General features: G+C 32.6%; 1 protein-coding gene across 4 annotated transcripts in view; it reads right to left on the bottom strand.

Moving 5' to 3' along the window:
• LOC148623465 (inactive ribosomal protein S6 kinase delta-1-like) overlaps positions 1 to 17,213 on the bottom strand; it is a 31,622-nt gene extending 14,409 nt beyond the window's left edge. For 2 of the 4 annotated variants that reach the window (XR_015919438.1, XM_088565264.1), the window contains exons 1-11: positions 17,086 to 17,213; positions 11,723 to 11,758; positions 11,273 to 11,390; positions 10,252 to 10,367; positions 7,369 to 7,529; positions 6,213 to 6,451; positions 4,675 to 4,730; positions 3,861 to 4,266; positions 3,599 to 3,720; positions 3,061 to 3,219; positions 23 to 1,320 (exon numbers count right to left, since the gene is read on the bottom strand). Coding sequence is in view for 1 of the 4 variants with exons in the window: in XM_088565264.1 (XP_088421390.1) it covers positions 23 to 1,320; positions 3,061 to 3,219; positions 3,599 to 3,720; positions 3,861 to 4,266; positions 4,675 to 4,730; positions 6,213 to 6,451; positions 7,369 to 7,529; positions 10,252 to 10,367; positions 11,273 to 11,390; positions 11,723 to 11,758; positions 17,086 to 17,199 (2,825 nt within the window). In the remaining 3 variants the exon portion in view is untranslated. The remainder of the gene's footprint in view (positions 1 to 22; positions 1,321 to 3,060; positions 3,220 to 3,598; positions 3,721 to 3,860; positions 4,267 to 4,674; positions 4,731 to 6,212; positions 6,452 to 7,368; positions 7,530 to 10,251; positions 10,368 to 11,272; positions 11,391 to 11,722; positions 11,759 to 17,085) is intronic. The other 2 variants (XR_015919436.1, XR_015919437.1) reach the window with 1 other exon arrangement.
• Positions 17,214 to 21,771: the final 4,558 nt, after the last annotated feature.

Here is a 21,771-nt window from a genome sequence, read left to right as displayed (position 1 = left end):
AAGACACAACTACTGAACCTACCTACAAATGATGCCCTCAGCATGTAGCCTAGACACAGCTATTATGATTTCAGCTACCCACTGTTTTATACAGGTATCTGGTAATTTGACTTGTTCCGGACTAGACATGGCTAAATCTAACTGCCGAAACACATCCGATATTGTGCGCTGTCTTGAAAAATGTGGAGATTTTAATTCTCTTTCAAATGAAGCTGACCGACTTAATTCTTTGGAGCTCATTCTAGATAGTGTTTGTGGTTTTGCTTTGATAGGTTCAGTCATTGTGGATGATCTTGATGTTTTCACACTTCCAGTTTTGTCTGAAATAGTTTCTGATGATGAAGATTGCACTGTACCTGTTCTTTTCTTAGTCTCTACATACTGCTTTCCTTCATTATCACTATTAGTGTCAGAAAATGACCTATTAATATCATAAATACTGACTTCTTCATTGTCAATTAACGTATCACAACTGTCATGAAGTTTATCTGCTGATTTTATATTGTCATGATATATAATACATTTATCTACTTCTGAATCCGATTGTGACAAAGTTCGTTCTACAGTTTTTAACAAATCTTTAGCATTTTGAACAATAGCTTCAGCATCAGGATCTCCAGTAGAATCTGACCTCTCTATTCTCCCTTCATCAGTACTGAAGGCATTACAGTGATCTGTTTGATTGTTAGGTTGGTGGGTTGGAGATGTCTCAGTCTCTTCAGGAATGCTGTCAATAACTATATTATCTGATATCACGCTATCCATTCGTGGTCTCCCTTCATTACTATCAATACTGTTTATACTAAAGTTTTCTAATGTTGTTCGATTATTGAGTAAGATCTCCTGAAAAACATCTGTTTCTTTCTGTTCTGTAAAGTCATGTATATCATTGTCCTCCATGTTTTCATCTGATGATAAGCTTGTTATTCTGTTATAGTCTGGCTTATCAGTAGATTTATCACTTATATCACTAATTGTGTCAGACAGTTTATTTTCTTCAAACTGATTATCACTTGATAAATCATCCAAAGTTTGGTCAGGTGGTGACTTGCTTACTGTCTGTTTATCTTTTGTTGACATGTTACATCCAGAATAAACATTAGAAGACAGATAAGGAATATCATCTATGTCATGGTTAGCTCTACTGTACTGTAGATACTCTCCAATGTAGTTCCATAGTTTACCTCCCATTGCATGCTGTAGCAGTAAAAAAACAGCATTGTCTGTCTCATAGAACTTGTGAAGGTTGACCATATAGGGGCAGGATAATGGCATAATTGTTCTATGATATTTGCTGCATACACTTGACTTGTGAATAGTCTGAAACAAAATGAAAGTGGATATAGATAAGAAAGCTTTACTTTTGTAAGCAACAATGAAATACCATAATAGATTTATTAGTGTTAAATTCTGAGTGGTTTGGCATATCAGACGGTTGTGTATGTACATATTTCATTCCATTCTAACTTAAGAGATTTAACATACAATTAAGACTTCTAAGTCTAAACTTGAATTTTAGAAATATATAATACCGTGTACCAACTACTGCATGTATTCAGAGCTTAAGTTAATGGCAGGTGGAACATTTTTGAAAAAAAATTGAAGTGCACTATGATCAATTACTTATTGTGACTAACAATCCTGATTTTTTTTTTTTTAAATGAGGAAAACTTTAAATTCACTGTCCAACTGCCATAATTTCTGTAAAAATCATTAAACTGTAACTAAAGTCGATCTTAATCTGTAACTTCTCATAGTAAGACTACATGCAAAATTTAAAATCAATAGGTGAAAGCATTACAAAAAAAAGGTGCGGAAAACTGTAAATTCACTGAAATTTTCTAAGTCCAAGGGCCATAACTTCCATAAAAATCACTCAACCATAACAAAAGTCAAACTCAATTTGTAACTCTTCATAATAAGGCCACATACCAAAAACAAACTTATTTAATAAAAGCATTACAAAAAAAAGTTTTGAAAAAGCGGAGAGATGGACACCCGGCATTTCCATGTCCTCTTGCGAAGCGTCATGGAGGACAATATGAGATGTAAATCTGACAGAAAGTTGCAGGCAGGAATTTTCATATGAAATCCAATAAAATGGACAAAAATAAAAAAAAAATATTTTTGAGGGTATGGCCCCTTTGACCCCCTTATACCTAAAAAAAACATACGAGATATCTGAAATCTGATTGAAACTTCATGAGTTCTATAAAATAATTTTCATACGCTGACTAAAAATTAAAAAGATGACCTTTTGGAGTGTGGCCCAATTTATTATCACATAAATCTACCATGTAATAAACATTTAGAACATTTAGAAAAGAGTTTCATAAGAAAACATTGATATTTGAATCATCAAAATTAGATCAATAATTAACTCCTTTTATCAGTTCTAATGGTAACACTCATTTCCCCCTCTCAAAAAAGGTGGGGCAAAAACCTAAAAAAAAAATGCAAGGGTCCTCCACTGCACCTCTAGGAATGATGTAAAAGACGAAATAAGTTTTATTCCAAATTCAAAAGTTTTTTTTTGGTATTCCTTTAGTTTAAACACTAATAACAGTGTTTTTATTTAAAGTACAACCTGTAAAAATTATATGTGACCGTTGCATTGTTGCGTGAAGTGAGCTGGGCAGGAACCATCTGAATGATTAGATATATGTCAGAACAATGCATTACAAAGATCAATCGAAGAACACAATCTAGTGTCTGGGATGTTTAAAGTCAGTCTGGTCATCAGCTAACATTCAATCATATTACTCTCTCTAAACAATGAGCTTATCATAATCTACATATGTACACAATGACAAAATGTATTTAGGGTAGGGAAGTTGACCGTGTTGACTGTTTTTTACACAGTTGCTGACCGTATACATGCTTATTTTAACATGGGTAGGCACTATATTTGTCAAGGTTTTACACCTTCCTAATGCTCGCAGAAAAATAATGACAAATATTGTGCCTACTTACATGTATGTTAAAATAAGCATAAAGCCTGGCATCCAGGAATTATTTCTTAAGTAAAGTACAAAAATATGAAGTAACTAAATTGCAAACCTTTATAACATAAGTTTGATCTGAGGATTTATCCATTACAAGTAACACCTTGTCAATAGTTCCTAGTACTTTCAATTTCTTCATCTCTGATACAGGAGCCCTGATAAAGTTCAAAGTTGGGTCAAGGTCACCAGTTGGTGATAGAATATTGTCTGTGGTCTGAAAAAAAGTCAAGTGCACGTAATAATCATAGGATAAAATTAACTTAATAAAGATGCTTTCTACAGTTGATTTTTACAGTACATAAAGCCACAGTACCAGACAGCAACCAAAGTTTTGTATTGTACACCTACAGACCATCATATCTATGGCTAAATGTGTATCGTATACCTACAGGCCATCATATCTTTGGCTAAATGTGTATCGTATACCTACAGACATCATATCTTTGGCTAAATGTGTATCGTATACTTACAGACCATCTTATCTTTGGCTAAATGTGTATCGTATACCTACAGACCATCTTATCTTTGGCTAAATGTGTATTGTATTCCTACTGACCATCTTATCTTTAGCCAGATGTATATTGTATACTTACAGACCATCTTTTATCGTCAGCAGTATCATTTGCCAGATGTCTATTGTATAAATCCTCTGCCTTCATCAAATATTGGGCTGTCTTCCTCCTCACTGCATCTCTTCGTGCTTTGTTTTTATCATCTTAAATATAAAAAAAGACTAAAAAGTATTTTTAAAGCTGTAGTCTATTATGAAGGTATAAAGAGTTTCTATAATTCATTTTGTAAAATATATGACTTGTGATTGAAGAAAGCAGGTAAAACTAAAATAATTTGACTTACTTTGAACACCTTGTAGAAGTATTCCAACTCCACTCTTGTAATATGAGAAAGCCAGTTCAAATTTGGAGCTGGCTTCACACTCCTGAGCTAAACATATTTGATCTGCAGCATGATATATATAGTCTTCCTTTCCACCAAGATCCATTGTAGATACACTCTCATTTGTTCCAGATCTGAAACGATGGGTTGGACTTTTTTTGGGGCCATGTTTGGGAGATGAACTGACACTAGAAGTACGACTTGATGATGATGATGTTCTACTATTCCAAGAAAGGTCAAGATCACCTTTGCCAATTTCAACTCCAGATGCAGTCCTTGGTTTTATAATATCCAAATCTGGTGTCTGTACAACTTGATCAGGGGGGGACTGGATATCAATCAGACCATCTAGATTAAAGCTTGGTGGCTATAAATACAAATACCACAAATTAACTCATATAGCTTTCTGATGAAATTTGTGGTTCTGATGAAACCCCAAAAGTATTTATGAATGCATAGTTTTGATAAGATATGATACATAAGCAAGTTTTATACTGATTTTTCTTTGACTACACAATGATCAGAAAGTATCACATCTCATCCAAGTCAATATTGGTGATCATATCTCTTCCAAGTCAGGGCTCAATATTTGTGATAACTTGTCTCAACCTTCAAATCTGTGCTATCATAAATCTTCTTTCAGGCAATATATTTATATACTTTAATATAAGGAAAAATAATATGAAGGAGTGTTCTGATCTAAAATAACATTTTAATCAATTGTGTTTACTGTGAAGAAATTGATTAGGTAGATAAGAAAGGCCTATGTGATTACCTTGTCATCATCAGTCTCTCCTACAGACTGTACCTGCCCTGCATTATTTTCTATACCTGTAATAGATGACAGTTTATATTTCAATGACTAACTAACTAAAATTTGCTGTTTTGTCATGTCTAACATGTTGAGCAAACATATTTAAGGAAACAAAGATACAGTTATGGATTAATTTTACTCCAGTTATTTCATACCTGTTTGTATGTTACTTTCAAACATGTACATCCACCTCCAGAAAAAAAAAAACAGGTATGATCCACCCAAATTTACTTATTTCACTAAAATGCAGCACATAAATTAAGTCAACATTAAACATGTCTAATTTAAATCACATAAAATATGTCCAATTAATATTTTTACCTAAAGGCATCTGATATTGCATCGCACCCAAACCTATCCAATTATTGTCTTTGTCAAAATGTGTCAAATATTGTGTAATCTAGCTTACATATCTCTCATTTTATACCTCTTGTGTTTAATAGTATAACAGCACGAGACTAGGAATAATTAAACTCACATAATAAGAAGAATAAGTCTAATTAGTTACACAAAAATACTGTGTACTGCAGTCAATGCGAAATACTGTTGGACTGATGGACATATCAGACAAAATTGGCATTCGTCAGACAGATCATGAAACAACATTGGGTCAAATGTCCGATACAGTAAAGTATTCAACTCGGAGATACAGTTGTACATTCAGTTTCTGATACATTTCCCAAATATTCAACAGTCATATACTGAGGACTGAGTTTTAATCTTGTTAACCTCGTCCGCTATGTTTTACTGTTTTGTTTTTTTTTTCGGAATGTGTTAATGAAACAAACTTTTACAGAACTGTGTACAAAACAAATTATTTTTTTGCAGAAAACGAAGTCATTTGATAGGCATTACAAACAATAATACTAAAGAGGTGTTTCAATCTTCATCTTTTTCAGTCATGTATCTAAGAGATAAAATTAATTCATTATATGTAAACAGCATCATACAACATTACGTCCAAAGAAAAGAACTACAAAAAGAATATCAGGCTAACAAATCAATTTCAGTCATGCCAGTGTTGTCATTACAATAAATAGTGATTTTCTTCTTTAATTGATAAAACAGGCCTGTAGTGTAATCCCCCTACAGTATATCATGATATTTGGAAAAATGAAACTTCCAATCATTTTGTATTTTTGAGGAGAGTATGAACATCATCTAATAAACTAGAAAGCATTGTGTACAACTAGATATATATATTATGAGCAAACTCAAAAAAAAAAATATCCCCTGCTTCAAATGAAATAAATATAACCCATAAATCAATCATCTTCCATTGAAGTCATCCAACAGTAACTGTATTCCTTCATGCACATCTACATTTGATGCCCAACCATCCTTTATTAAAGTTTCATTAAAATCCCTAAAGCGTTAAGCGGGAGATGCGCTTACAAGAAATGTGGACAGACAGACAGACAGACAAGGTGATTTTTTTCCACCCCTCAAATATTGTTTGCGTGGGTATAATAATACCATTTCATAAAAATGATTAGTACCAGCACATGTATCCATGGCCTGAAATAGCCAGCTACTACTAGCCTTCAGTCCAGGAGTAGGGGGTCCTTTGTCTTGTAACGGATCAAATAATGTCATATCCATCTCTGGTAGTGATGTACTGAGAATAGACTCTGCATCAATAACTTCAGACTCATCTGTGTCATCAAATGAGTTCAGACTGATATTGTCTGGAATCTGTGGAAAGTTCCATACACCTTCTAACTCATCACCATTCTCTCTACAAAATTTATAATGAACTAGCTTGTAAAAAAACTTTATTTTCTGTTTATTATACTGACATTCAATAAACTCTTAACAAAACTCAAACATACATTTATGTAAGAAATTAACATGTAGACAAGATTCATTACATTAGGAAACAACTAAACTGAAATATGTTTGATTTCAAGGTCAAAGTTCAAGGTTAAGGTCATCAACCATGTTATGAGACACATTGTTTTGAGGTTGTTTACCCACTCTATTTTTAAAGGCAATATAAAGTTACAGAATCGACACATTTTTTTTTTCAGTATAATAAACTGAAAAAAATTAACAGATTGAAAATTAACCTGAAATTACAGCAAAGGTCAAACTTTGAACAGTTTAAGCAAGTTTGGACACAACACTCAAGCTCTTGATGCAACTTTGAATTTGAATTATGTTTAAATTTGGACACAACACAAGTTTTCCTCACAGAATGAACTTAATAATAAAAATTTATATTAAAGAACTTCAGTTGATACCCCATTCACCCTCACAATTTTAGTTGACATCCATTGTTGACTCCTATTGGACTACATTCTTTGCAAATATTTTTTTAAATGGATGTGTTATCCAGGTGACAAGCCTAAATAAATTATTTTGAACTAAGTCCCCCTCCCAAAAAAAGTGGTCTCCCTACACTGATTTCTGTTGGAATCAATATTATCCAAGATTCAATTGTTACTTTAATACCATTCATCAAAGTTTGAACTCAATCTGTAAAGGAATGGAGGCACTATCCAAGCAGCAATCCAACTCTGACACAATGACAGAAGCATTGACAAACTGACTTACAAACAAACAGATGGCAGGTCAAAAGCAGTATAATCAGAAAGTTGGTTGTAGTGAAAAATATTTAAATTGTAATAAAAAATATCATAAAGTATATTTTACCCATTGTGTTGACCATCACTCTTCGGAGAGTTATCCAGCATAGGTGGATATTTAACAGGTTGTTTAGGCTCTGTACTCTGTGGACTAACTAATGACTGAGATATATCCAGTTTGGATGGTTTTAAGACTTTTCCTGACATTCCTTCTCTTACTTTACCACCCTAAATAACAACAAATATCATCAATTTCAATTTTTAAAATATATGTTTTACTTAAGCAAATTTTTATAAATAATAAAATAAGAAGTAAACTGGAGTTCAGCACAAGTACATGCAATCATTATTTGAGGATAAAAAACAAGGTGTTAACAAATTGTGCTCTTTATAGTGCATATACACATTTTTCTGTATTCTTTAGCCGCACCCACTTTTTTCTGTACATATCTGTATGGGTATTAAACTTCCTAAAACAAGTTGGTTACAAAAGACATTAAAGGAAACCACCTCAGTGACCCTTCCACCCTTATATTGGACATTCAGTCAAAGAAGTCATTCCCCTCAACATATATCTGAGAAAAAATTCCATGCAAGCCTTTATAGTTGCCAACACCATCTAAGTATAAAAGATTTGACAAAAAATGAAGGTGCTATTCAGATAACAACATAGTGATGACTACCATACAGACAGACTGTATATAAAAATATTACATTGGGCACAAATTGTGATGGCAACCATCAAAAAGAACAAAAATGCAAAACTGTTAACTATTAATCATCCAACTTTTTAAACATTGTACTTACACTTATCTTATTAGTTTATAATTTGCTAGAGGAACTTCATATGCAGATGGAGTGGGTAGAAACTAAATTATCTTCACAAGATAAAATTGAATCCTGTCTAGATAAATTTTACTTTATGTTAAACAGAATGGACAACAAAATTACAAACAATAAAGCAGGGGTCGCGCTGGGCTTCGCCAATGTCGCAATTTGCGATTTTTTATTTTATCTGGCGACAAAAATAGCCAGTTGGCGATTTTCTTGATGCCTAGGTTTTGTATATTAAAACTGACAGGAAGTTTATCAGCAACGGATATTCTCTCTAAATTTGTGTTGACACCTGGTCAGAGTTAATTGACTATGACCAATTTACGACTAAAGGCAATTAAAGGTAATTAGACCAGGCAACCGTGACTGACAATATCCTCATGGGAGGTGTCAATCAAATGTAAATATATTATTGAGCCAATCAAAACTCTCATCATCTGGTCAAAGGTTAACACAATTAAGGCCATGTGCACGTGGCCACACACAAGTTTAACAGCCTGTTTAACCATGTAATAAATTCAGAAACAGACTTACCTAATAACAGAATAAATTAAATCCAATTAACAATGATTATCCCACCAGGAAATGTCTAAATACTTCAAAATGAAACAATTGATAAAAGAAAATGGATGATATTTGTTTACAATTTTGCCATGTGACTTTTTTGGCGGGAAAATTGGTAAACAAATAGAATGGGGATTCCCAAAATCTAATTAAAGAAATGCTATTCAGATATCAAGAAAATTAAACAGGGACACAGTTAATGGTCAATGGTACAAAATGTAGTTTGATAGAAATTTTATCACTTGAGAAAAAGAATCAAGTTTGTTAAAAATAAAAAAATAATTTATATTGTATTAGATAAATTAGCCCATAAAGGATGAAGGTGAACATGTTTTAAAATCACTGACTATATGAGAATAGTAATATAAAGTCTTTTATAGAAGTAAAATACCTGTTTCTGGAGTAGTACTTTTTTATTTTATGCATATGAAAGCGACAGACTAGAGCAAAAAACCTGCTTTATACATGCATCAAGAGCGAATCTTGGGTACATGTATATCATGAATGGAGAGGTTATTTTGATGAATTGACAAAGATAATTCATCAGTGGACTATACTGTCTTTTGGAAGCCAGAGCAGCCCCTGTTTAGACAGAATAAGTTGGTTATATCATAGTGCACAATTCTTGTTAGCACAAAAGACAAACATAGAAACATTGACTGTAGGGGTGGAAATGACAACAAAGAGAAACTTGGACATTGAAACCCAAAACTTAATGCAGAATCTATTACTTTTTGTGATAGATGAAAAAACCTAAACCCTTACAGCTGAAAATGAAGAGGCACAGGATAGGATGTAGCAAGATGCTGAAAATGTTCCAAATTTAATGAACAAAAGCTCTATCGAAACTATTATAAAATTTTGTGAAGACAAGCTGAAGTAGATGAAGCTAGTAGGAAGCTAAAAACTGAATAAAGCATATCGACTTGAAAAGTGAAGACAAAACCAAAGCCAGACCAATTGTCATAGAATTTAGCAATGTGTCTGACCGTGACATTCTTTTTTTTTTCACTTCAATTAAAATCTGTTGAGCAGTTGCAGAGCAGATATTAGAAGAATTGTTAACAGATGACCAAGGATGCCAGGTGATGGCAATAGCTAACATGTGGGATAAAATACTGTACTTTAACTGAAAAAAAAAAAACAGAAAAGTGCAAGAATGGGAAGTTGCTTGACAATTTAAATTTTCTTCTGTAATTTAGTTTGTACATACAAACAAGATAATATTGTGCCTATAGTTTAGGAGTTTCCCCAAAACTATTTATAGACAAGACTCTGCTACTGATATATATATTTTTGTACTTGTTTGTTCTTCTCACACCCACCGATTTTTGACTAGGTATATCTGAAGCAACTTATTTCTTTTATTCTCTTAAGCTCAAATTTCAAGGAAGTATTTTCCATTTTCTTGGTTGTAGTAGAGTAGACAAATAAACTTTTATTTTCAAGGCCTTGTATATAAACCTGAAAATGCAGATTTTTTTTTTTTAAATGAAAAATCATTTACAATGCTTCTATGAAGCAATTAAAATGTTATCTTATATGTACATACTTTGAGAAATTCATCAAATAACTTGGAGTTATAGAGATGTGGTTGCCCACCAACAAACACTAGTAAATCTATGGCACTTTTCCTTCTTTCTTCAATGACAGCTTCTTCAAACCTTCCTGTCCAATGATATATTTTCAAAACTATAACTATAAATTCACTACTTGACATTAAACAATGTTTCAGAGTTGGTAAGATACATTTCCTAAATGAAAAACAAGAGTTTAAGAAAAAAACAGGTTAATGGTCTACATTATAACCTCAACATTACAACATAAAGAGTTTAAAGAATCAAGAAGTAATATAGTCATTGTACTCTGAAAATAGGAACCAATTATTGTAATATGACATGCTTATGATTTCTGGGGATTTAATTCTAAAATGACATTGGACTACATTACAATGCATGAATAATAGTTTCGATAAGAGATTGTGTAATTATAATTTTTCACTGGGATAAAGTGGACTGAAGAATGTTTTCAGAATCCAAATATTATTTAATAGCCAATAAAGTGTAAAAGAAATGAATGCACAGGCTATATATTTTATAACAATATTCCTTCATACACATCTAATGCCCAACCTTTCTATATTTAATCAAAATCCCTCACCAGTATAGGATCAGTTGGGCATCTTAAGTCCTTAAGTTGGATTATCTCCCTTTGGAGTCCTGAGCAACTCGGCGGGTGTTTCTAGAAAAGCAGAGGACGCTTACCTTACCAGTTCACCTGGTCCATGCTCCCAGTTTTTAGTGGAGTCCGAGTTGCTGATTTGCTTTTGTTACTTTGTATGTATGATTTTAGTTACTCTATGTTCTTTGTTGTGTATGTCTGTTTTCCATGCATGGTCTTTGTCCCTGGATTGCATTCTTTTGATTGCCACTATAACCTTGGTTCCCTTGATGACTCGAACAATAATTTTATTTCTTCATGCACGTTTTTGTACGAAAATGCTAAACCTTCCTAAACAAATTTCAACAAAGTCCTATACATGTGTGGGGTGGGGTTCACTGGTATGACCTTACCAAATAGTTTAGGCTTGGCAAACAAAGGGAAGGAAACAGTTCTGTGTAAAGCTCTGTGCAGATTAATCAGCCCTTTATACAGCTCTTTAAAATCATTGTACCGCTTCCATACAATAACCTAAAATAAATTCATGTACAATAAACAAAATAAAAGAAATTCCAATAGGTATTATACATTTATTTAAAATTAATTGTTCTCTCGTTTTGAACTTGTCTCATCCGTGTTCTAGGTTTTAAAGCCTTGTCAGTACCTTCATATAATCATAACTGTAAGATGAATATTGTATTCTAAAATAATGGTTTTACGGATTTGACATCCATTCATACACTATATCTAATTTTAAAATTTCAATTTGAGTAGCATATAGAGCAAAACCTTTCTTAGATGCTACATGTAAAAATATGTTGAAATGGAAAATACTATTTTAAGTGTTGAACTTTGCAAGGTACCTCTGTAAGACTTTCTGGTTCTGACATCAGGAAAACCTATAAAATAAATGAATGAAATGTGAACCCTTTAATTTTAAATTCATGAACACCGGTAATAAATGAAGGAATATGAACACCATATTGTAAAAGATTTTCAGAGATACTAATCTACAATTTACAAACACTATAATGAAAGTTCTTCTGAAAATAGATCATAGATCACTTCTAGTGGTGAGGACAACTAATCATTTTCCATTCATAATAAGTCAACTGATTTAAGTGGAATAAAATCATGTAAACCCTCAAGTTTGATAATCTTCTCTTGTCTCTCAGACACTATTTATTTTCATTCATGTACATCAAGAAATGAGTACAACCTAACCGGACCTTCAGATGCATTTCAATAACAATACTGGTTTAGAAAAAGTTGCTCTTACAAGCCTTGATCATGAACCCCTTGCATCAGGGTCTGACATTAAAGGTTGTCCTATATCCCAGGACAAGTAAAATCAAAATTCCAACAAGTAGAAGTTAAGTTAACCTAAGAACAACAAAATTTTATGTATTTTTCAACATGTGTTAAACTAAGAAGTTTTTAATTTGGGTAGGTTGAACTTGCTCAATAGAACAAGGTTATCAAAATATTAACATGACAGTTGATCTTCCATCATGCACATCTACATCAGATGCCTTACCTTTCCTTAAAATTTTACTGAAACCCTTAGTAATAAACCATTATTAAGGAGTAGCACTGCATAAAAGGTTTTAACATGTAAAGAACATTGGGATATATCCCTTTGTAGGTTAGACATCTACGCTTACATATTAAAATAAAAAAATTCCCAATTTAACATATGATACTTAATGTGCATGCTGATGCAAAGCAAAGCAAAGATGCAAAGATGGCCAGGTGGTTATCACACTACTGACACCACGGTGGGTTTGAGTCCCATATATGTGTCTAACAGGTTTCTAGATACATACCCTTGTCTGGAGGCTTTACAGATTTACCAGCCTGGCATAATAGGTTCCCAATATAAGTATGTTCATCATTGACTAGTATTCACCAACGTTATATAAAATTTACCTTTTACCCTTAGACAAAAAACCAAAAAAATTAGTAAGATTGCAGAAAATGTTTGTGAATTTTCTCCAACTCCTGCAGTATAATGACACCACCGCTGCTTGGTAGGGACTTAAAAGTGTCAGAGTTTGAACTCCATACCATACCTAGCATCAATCTCTGTACCAGCAAAGAATGCCAACTCAAGAATGAAGACGATGAAAAAGGAAGTCTCAAAAACAGTATTTTGCAACTTTAATTTAAAATCCATGAATATTTTGATAATATTATAATACTTAGTATTCTAATGTGAAATACAAAGTATGCATTAAGATTGTACAGATAACAAAAATGTACAGATAACAAAAATACCGGACTTTGATTTAAGGTACGTGAATTTAGGGTTACACATTTTAGACCTTTTGAAAACAGAATATCAATTAAAAATCAATTTTTCGAAAAACATTTTAAAATTCATTGATTCTAGCCTAGCCATCATGTAATTTTGTGAGTGTGTACCTACTTTCAGCTGGAAATAAACAAAAATGTACAAGTATCAAGTAATAATGAAGAGATTAACAAAATAGTATTTCGATACGAGGAAAAGTTGGTACAGGTACAATCTTGGTCTGTTCGCCCTGAATCTTGTTCACCCTAGTACATGTTTGCACCATTATTTTCTTTATCACTGAGTCAATTTGCCCTATATTTGCTGATTTAAGTAAGAATATCTTCTCCATTTATAACCATGGCAACAAAAAGGTGATATATTGATAATTTTGTTCTTGCATTTGAAAGTAATATTATGCAGTTACATGTATGGTAACCATGAATATTGAAAATCAGCTGATTACAGTATGTTCTCACAGTACAGGCTACAGTGATCATGTTTGACTTATACATGTATGTTCAACATTATAACTTGATATAAACTTATACTTTTATTCATATTCATTAATGAGACACTATAATGAAATAGATTATCTGCAAAAATTGAAAGTCTGTTGTCTGAAAATAAATTCTAAAATATCAAAACAAAGGCAAAAACAATAGAGACCAATCACTTATAACTGTCCTTGACAAGTATGTGTAAGTCAATTACCAATTATAAAAAAACAACTGTTCATCATTTAATTTTTAATTTGTTTATATAAACACACATGAGTGGTAATTGATTTAAAATTGATTACCCATGCACTAGAGTGTCAGTTCATCTGTGTGTGTAAATTCAGTACATGTGTATGTGAAAATAACTTATGATTAGTTTATCAACTTATTGTTAACATAAAAGTTTATAATTCACTGGCACCAGGGACTTTATACAACACTCCCCACTGGCTCCCATAATTTTTTATGCAACATCCATGGTTCCATTGAAATCAAGTAACCATTTTCAACATTTCCTTTCTTCAATATTTACCATAGACCTGTAATCCTACAATTTTACATACAGTTTTTATAAAAATGTATATAAGGGGAGCAGACTCCTGTCTCTAGGTGCCAATGGACACAGATCAAACATGTTACAAGAGTGAACGGCTCAGATATTTTATGGGTACTGGTTACACATTTTAGCCCCTATCCCAAGCAGCTCTAAAATTTAATTAGAGTTTCACCTTCATGGTGACTCATATTATCATAAGCGAGAAAAGTTTGCCCTTAAATGTATAGAAATTCGTCTAAAAATTCATCATACTGTCACTTGAGAAACTTCGTGCAGGCAAAACACTACATCAGGGTACATTGAACCTTCAGAAATATTAAAAATGCAGGCTACACAAAATGTTTAAAAGAAGTCTATTATTTTTTAAAAAATCTACTCCCAGTTGGAAAGATCTTGATTAAAAACCTGAAACAGTTCTTCCAGTAATTTTACGAATATTTTGAATTCCATTTGCCGTCTTCCACTTATTACTGATGAAAAATTTCTTAAAACAAACTTGGCAAAATGATAAATGGCATGGTCTAATTTGTTGGAAAGGGCTAAAGGAAACTTTATACTTTTGCTTTGGACAAGGATTTATATTTAGCAAGGATTGGAATCTTGTGCAATTTTACATAGTACAATAATAAAAATGTTGCAAGGGGTGATATACAACAAGATTACCCATGATGCATTTCATTGATGCTGAGCCTGCCCTGTTAATGGCAGACAATTTCAATCACTTCAACATTTCATCATGATAAATGTAGGTATTCTGACCCATATGGTTTGAAATAAAATGTTTAAATATCCCACCTCAAGTTGCCTTCAGACTTTTTCAATGTTTTGTTATGATCAATACCTCTATTCAAGACCTTAATCTCTTATCAAATCTTCAACCTGGTCCCACCTTCGAAGATGGTCTTCCTTCCTCATTTAAAATTCAAACTCCTCTTTCAAAACCCAATCAATTGTCATAAAATTTGTTTAAAATTAATCAGAAATGGTATGAGGGTGTATATAAAGAATTTTATAGTCGTAGTTTCCAATTTATTCCTGATATCAATGTTTTTATTATACCTACTTTTGACTTTTTATAAAATGACAACTGGAGTCACTCCCTTGAGAACAGTTTTCCCTCCTAATTTAAAATCTGAACTCCTTCTTCAAAACCTGAACGATCGTCATAAAATTTGTTTTAAATTGAAGAAAAATGGTCTGAGGGTGTATGTAAGAAATTTTATAGCTGTAGCCGCCCATTCCTTCATGATACCAATGTTTTTATTTGACCAACTGTTGATATAAAAAAAAATGGTGACTGGAGTCACACCCTCGAGAAAGATATTCCCTCCTAAATTAAAATTCTAATTCCTTCTTCAAAGCCTGAACAATCATCATAAAATTTGTTTTAAATTGATAAAAAAATGGTCTGAAGGTGTATATACGGATGTTTGTGGCTGTAGCTTTCCCTGCTTTTGTGATATCAATGTTTTTATACCCAAATTTTGACTTCAATAGCAGTATAGGCGGCAAGTAGCTGTGGTAAGTATATTGAAATCTCACCATGTGAGTTATTGTGATAAATTACGAGATGAGAATCCTTCTATATTAAACTCCTTGCTTTGGACTTCGCTCGCACTTTAGGCCATTGGCTCCCTCATTATAATTTGGAGGTATCTTTCATACATTTTTGTTTTGGTAAGCAATGCATCTTTCTCGAGTCACCCCAGATATAAAATTGAGGGCATATTTTTTACCTTAAGGTTCAGCTAAAGTCAATATCTAGGACATTCCTTAATGAAATGTTTCATTCATGGATTTAATAATACATTAAATTTAGCACTGAAACATTGCTAAATGCATCTTTATATGTATATAACACACAAGCACAAGTCAAACTTAGGAACACATGTTTAATAACTTCTATATAACACTAATGCAAGAGTAATCAAGGGAACCAAGGTTATAGCAGTAATCAAAAGAATGTAATCCAGGGACAAAGACCACAAATGGAAAACAGACATCCACAACAAAGAACATAAAGTAACTAAAATCATACATACAAAGTAACTAAAGTAAATGAGCAACTCGGACTCCACTAAAAAATGGGAGCATGGACCAGGTGCACCGGTAGGTTAAGCGTCCTCTGCTTTTCTAGAAACACCCGCCGAGTAGCTCATAAAAAGTCAAGTCCGGGGTAGACAAACAAGGAAAGGAAAACTATGACCCGTTGAATACATCAGTTTTCATGGTGCTGATGGATACACCATAACGATCCACGAGTTCATAATGACAACCATAAAACTTTTGTAGTGATGACTTCAATCTTGTAGCAACATAACCCTGTTCCAGAAGCCTATTTGTTAGAGTTCTAGTGTGATACAAAAAGTCTGCGTAGTTTCGGCAAGCTCTGGCATAACTATGAGTTGTGATATGAACACTCCATACGCAGGAGCCGATGGGATGTTGCCACAATAATTTGTGACAATTTTTTCAAGAAAATGAATGCTAGCTTGCCCTGCATTATACATTTAGGAACAGAACTATATGAATTTCAAATCTTGTTTTTGACAGTTGTAGATTTATTCTAATGTATGTTGTTTACATTTTTGTTGTTAATGACGTTACATAGAAGTTATAAAACATTTGTTCCTAAGTTTTACTAGTGCTTGTGTGTTATATACATGTACATATAAAGATGCATTTAGCAGTGCTTAATTTAATGTATTATTAAAACTATGCATGAAAACATTTCATTAAGGAATGTCCTAGATATTGACTTTAGCAGAACCTTTAACATTACATTACATCTGTTATGTCAATCAGTTGAGTGTAATTTATACTGTTTGCACTAAAAATTGGGCATCAATCCGACATAAATGTTATATAATAACATACTCTTGAAGTAACTTTATAAATTGTGAAGCCGTTTGGGTGTAAAGTTGGATCGGAAACGTTGAAATTCCATATTTTCTCCTGTCCAGATATTTGACGTTTGGTCCGAGATGCCATTTTCGTTTAACGACATCTGTAGTTGTAAAGGAACATTTTAAGTACTTATCAAACAAAAATTGCGACAGAAATCTGACTTCAAAATTATTGACAACAACTTTTATTTTAACTGAAAAGTGTAAGAATGCATACATATATGTCGTAATTTGGGGTCTTACTAAAATGCGCCTGGGGAGAAATTTAAAAAAAAGTGCTCGGGTTGTATTTTTGTGTTTGAATGCCAAAAAAAATGTAATGGTTGCCGAAAAATGATATTTGCTATGACAGAAAATATTTATTTATATCACAATACTCCTTTACAAGTCAACATTGAATTTAAAAGACTCATGATACATGATCTCTGGAATAAAAAACAACAAGTAAATGAACTCAAAGAAATAAAATTTGAAAATATTTGTTGAATAAATGTAAGTTATTGAGGCAAAAATACACGAAACTTTAAAAAATAACATCTTCTAGACATAAAATTAACCAAAAATGATTCTTTATCACAAAAGTATCACACATGAAGCATATTCTAACATAGATTCGAATCAAACATTTAACCTGGATTATTTTTACTTAATAATGACTCTGGATAGAACTATTACCTCATTTTAAAACTGAAGATGGTGAAAAAAAATTATGGGGAGATGTTACCAAGACCGACCTTTTTCTTTTCCCCGCCATCACCTCTTGTGTCATTAATACACCAAAATATCAAATCAGATGAGGTCATAGATAGATTTTTCGAGATATTTGGCATTAGGATGTAGAATAAAATAAAACATTGATTTCAATAGGAAATTGACAAGGTATAACGTAAAACTGTATTTTTTCTACCTCTTTTCTAATTATTAAATGTCGATTCGGAGATGAAAATTTCCGAAAAACAGTATTTAGGGTCCGGTCATTATTTATCTCCAGGGTGGCCCGGCAAAAAAAGTAGGGGGTCAAAGAAAAAAATAACAGTACTTGAAGGGGGGTATGTATTTTTGACTAATTGATGAGGGGGGAGTCATGACTTTTAAAGAAAAATCATTTACATATGTACTTGTGCAATATCTATAATTTTATACATAATGTCTTGTTTAATAAAGCTTTTTATGTTTAGTTCAGTCATTGTCTCTAATTGTCTGTTTCATTTTTTATTTATGCATAGAAAATGACATTGCTTAAATATTTACTTGGGGCCTTTCAGAGCTCACCACTATATGAGGTTATCCTCATGGTGAAGGTCTTGTTGAAGGTGTTCAATTTACCGCTGTTTGTAATGGTGGTTTGCATTCGTTGCATTATACCATATCTGTTCTTTTTCAATTGCATGAAGTGTATGTGCACATAGCAAAACACAAAAAATATTATTTCTTTTTAAATGAATAGTGTTTTTGTGTGAAAAATAATAAATATGAAAAGCTCACAAAATGGTGACACAACAGTTTACAACTCCTTTACAGACAATTATTAAAATATGTTTCCTATTCTGTTTTGAATAAATCAATACATACATTGAAATTTCATTTTGAAAAAAAAAAATGCAGGAGAGTTGACTTTTTTTGGTACTTGAGAGAGGGGGTTGATATTTTTTTTGTGTTTGGAAAAGGGGGTCAGTTATTCTTTTCCGGGATCATTTTCCAATTTGCTGGCCCATCCCGGAGACAAACGATGGCCGGTCCCTTAGTTTAAACATATTCATTTGCCCTAGAATACAAGCAAGGGGATTGGACTCAAGTTATAACAAATGCAACATTATGGAGGTCTATGAGTGGCGATTCATGTCACAATGAGAATATTTCAATAATGCTGTTTTTTTTCTATCATGATAGTTTTATCTTGTGTATCCTCTCCCAGACATAAACAATGATTACAAAGAATGCATAATGACGGCAATTAAATATACTAAAAAATAACAATAGTAGAAAATAGGAAGAACTGGGCAATGCAAATTAACATGAATGTCATGAAACTAAAGCAAGGAATTGGAATAAAAAGGGGGTATATGGCAAAAAGGGCGGGGTGGGGTAAGGTGAGAGATAGTCATTTCATATATACATGTAGTATCATTCAAACTTTTAAGTTCGTTTGATAAATTGATGAACACAAGCAAAAATGTCTCTGTTTTCATCATATGCAAGACTTTCGTCAACAGCTAACATAACTTCTATCGTTACGTTAAAACCGCCTAACCGTGCCAGCAAGGAATTTCTATATTCATTATACAAATTGCATTCCATCGAAAGATGTCCACAAATACAAGAAGGGGATGGCACTTCATTTATACGAAATAAGTATTTAGGGAACTGCACATATTTCTCAGCCTGGTATGTACAACATAAACTTTCCTTTCATCAAAATTGAAGTCCTTTGATGATTCTTTTGCAAATGTTGATGTTTCTTGCATTTCTTGCCTCTAAATTTAGATGATTCCAGTCTCTTACTGTTGAATAGAAAAATGACCTTTGGGTACTAGTTAATCTCAAGTGGGGTATGGTATAATCCGCACTGTTGCGTAGACTATACTACGAAATCTGGTTATTAAGTCATGGCATAAGGCATAAGATCCCTTAAGTATTGTGGACATGGTTATGAATAGAGTAAAACATGTTAAGACGATTGAATCGTCTTCTATCTTCCAATAACTCCCAATCCGTTTCATAGTAAATGAATCCCCGCTGGCAAAATAGGTAATCCTGTTACAATACGCCCAGCTTCATTTTGCAATTTTTCTAAACTATAACTAACATCATTACTAACATCAAGACCACACCCGTCCCAGACATCTGAAGCGTATTACATGACTGGACGAATGAAAATTAGATCAATTCTAACTAAGTGTTTTCTACATAGAACATATTCAAGTTTCCTAAAAACGGACATTTTTTGCTAGAAGGTTGCATAATGTTGTCTGAATAGGTTGAAAACGTCCCGTTCGAATCAAACGTAATACCTAAGTGTTCATGAGACGACACGAATTCATTGGGTTGGTTTTGAAATAATTAATCAATGTCTTCCGTAAGGTTGCGTTATGCAATGATTAAAGCCTTGGTTTTCTGGGAATTAAAATTTATTAACTATCTTTCAGACCACATTGTTGTATTCTCTAGGTCTAAATTCATTATATCTTCGATTGTAAAGTACGATTGTGCGGAGTATAATAAATTTAAAATGATTTATCAGGCTGATAAAACTGATGAGATCATCAACTATATCATTAATATAAAAAAGAAAAAGAAGGTGTCCAAGCATAGAGCCTTGTGGTACTCCAGCATTTGTTTGCTTCAGGGGAGATTTTGAATTGGCCACTAAAACGCTCTGTTCGATGGGTAGCTTTTACACAAGTTCTTCAAATTGTCGCTTTCGCCATATGCTTTAAGTTTTATCAGTAAACCTGTGTTCCAAACTCGGTTAAAAGCTTTAGATACATCACAGAAAATAAAAGAAGATATATTTTTTTCTTCGAGATTCATCGTTATATTATGATAAATTGTATTAGCTGGTGAATGGTAGAATGGCCTGGGATAAAACCCGGTTGATATTTATAGAGTAAGTTATTGAAAAACAAATGATTAAACATATACTTAAATTCAACTCTTTCAAAAACCGGCAGATGATATTAGTCAGATATAGATCTATAGTTTGAAATTTCGAGTCTATCTCCCTTTTTTAAAAAATGGCATCACGGTCGCGGTTATCCACAGTTCAGTGAATTTGGCTGTTGAAAGGGACCCATTTAAAAGCATAGATAACGGAAAACATATTGTATCTTTTGTATTTTTGAAGCATGTGGTGACTGATTGAATCGGGTCCTGGGACTCGATCTTTTTGTAATCAATATCAATTTTGTCATAAAAAACATTGTTGTCGTAAAAAACTATGTTACACATACTTGTTTTATGATCACTTCAATTTTGTAATGACGAAATTCATTTTTGTCATGACAAAAATTCAATTTCGTCAAATAGGTATGCAAACATTAACTTATTTGCATAGAATATTGACTGTTGTTACCTGATATGGAAATTAAATATCAAAAACCCAAAATTCAAATGTGTGACAAAATTTATGATTTTGTCATAATATTTCTCAATTTTGTATGCAAATTAGTTCACAGAATCCAAACTAAACTAATTTACATACAAAATTGACTTTTTTTCCCCAACATTCAAAGTAGGTAACAAAAGTAAAGTCTAAGATACAAAAATGGAATTTGTCATGACAAAAGTAACCTTTGTCCACTGAAAGATTACTTTGTATGACAAAATTTAAACTTGTAATAAGTTATAAATTTAAATCGTTAATCTGATCTCATTTTTGTTGAACAAAACTCACTTTTGTCTGTACAAAACCACAAGAGTCCCATTTGGCGCCTCGTATTACCGAGTTTGCGTATTTGAAGAATGTCTTTTATCATTAATTGTAGATATATGACAATAATAACTATTGAGAAGGCACGCGTTCTCATATTCATCAGATACGACGTCACGAAAAACAGAAAAGTAATATCAAATACTAGAGTCTCTTGTGAAAGGAAACTGATGCTATTCTTGATACAGGTCAATTCATAACTTTTTAGCTATAAAATACAAAGCACAT

This window comes from Perna viridis, chromosome 2 (genome assembly GCF_037379345.1).
Source record: "Perna viridis isolate PV_CMFRI_1.1 ecotype Kerala chromosome 2, ASM3737934v1, whole genome shotgun sequence".
In the NCBI taxonomy this organism is placed as follows: domain Eukaryota; kingdom Metazoa; phylum Mollusca; class Bivalvia; order Mytilida; family Mytilidae; genus Perna; species Perna viridis.
This window is presented reverse-complemented; position numbering and strand designations above follow the sequence as displayed.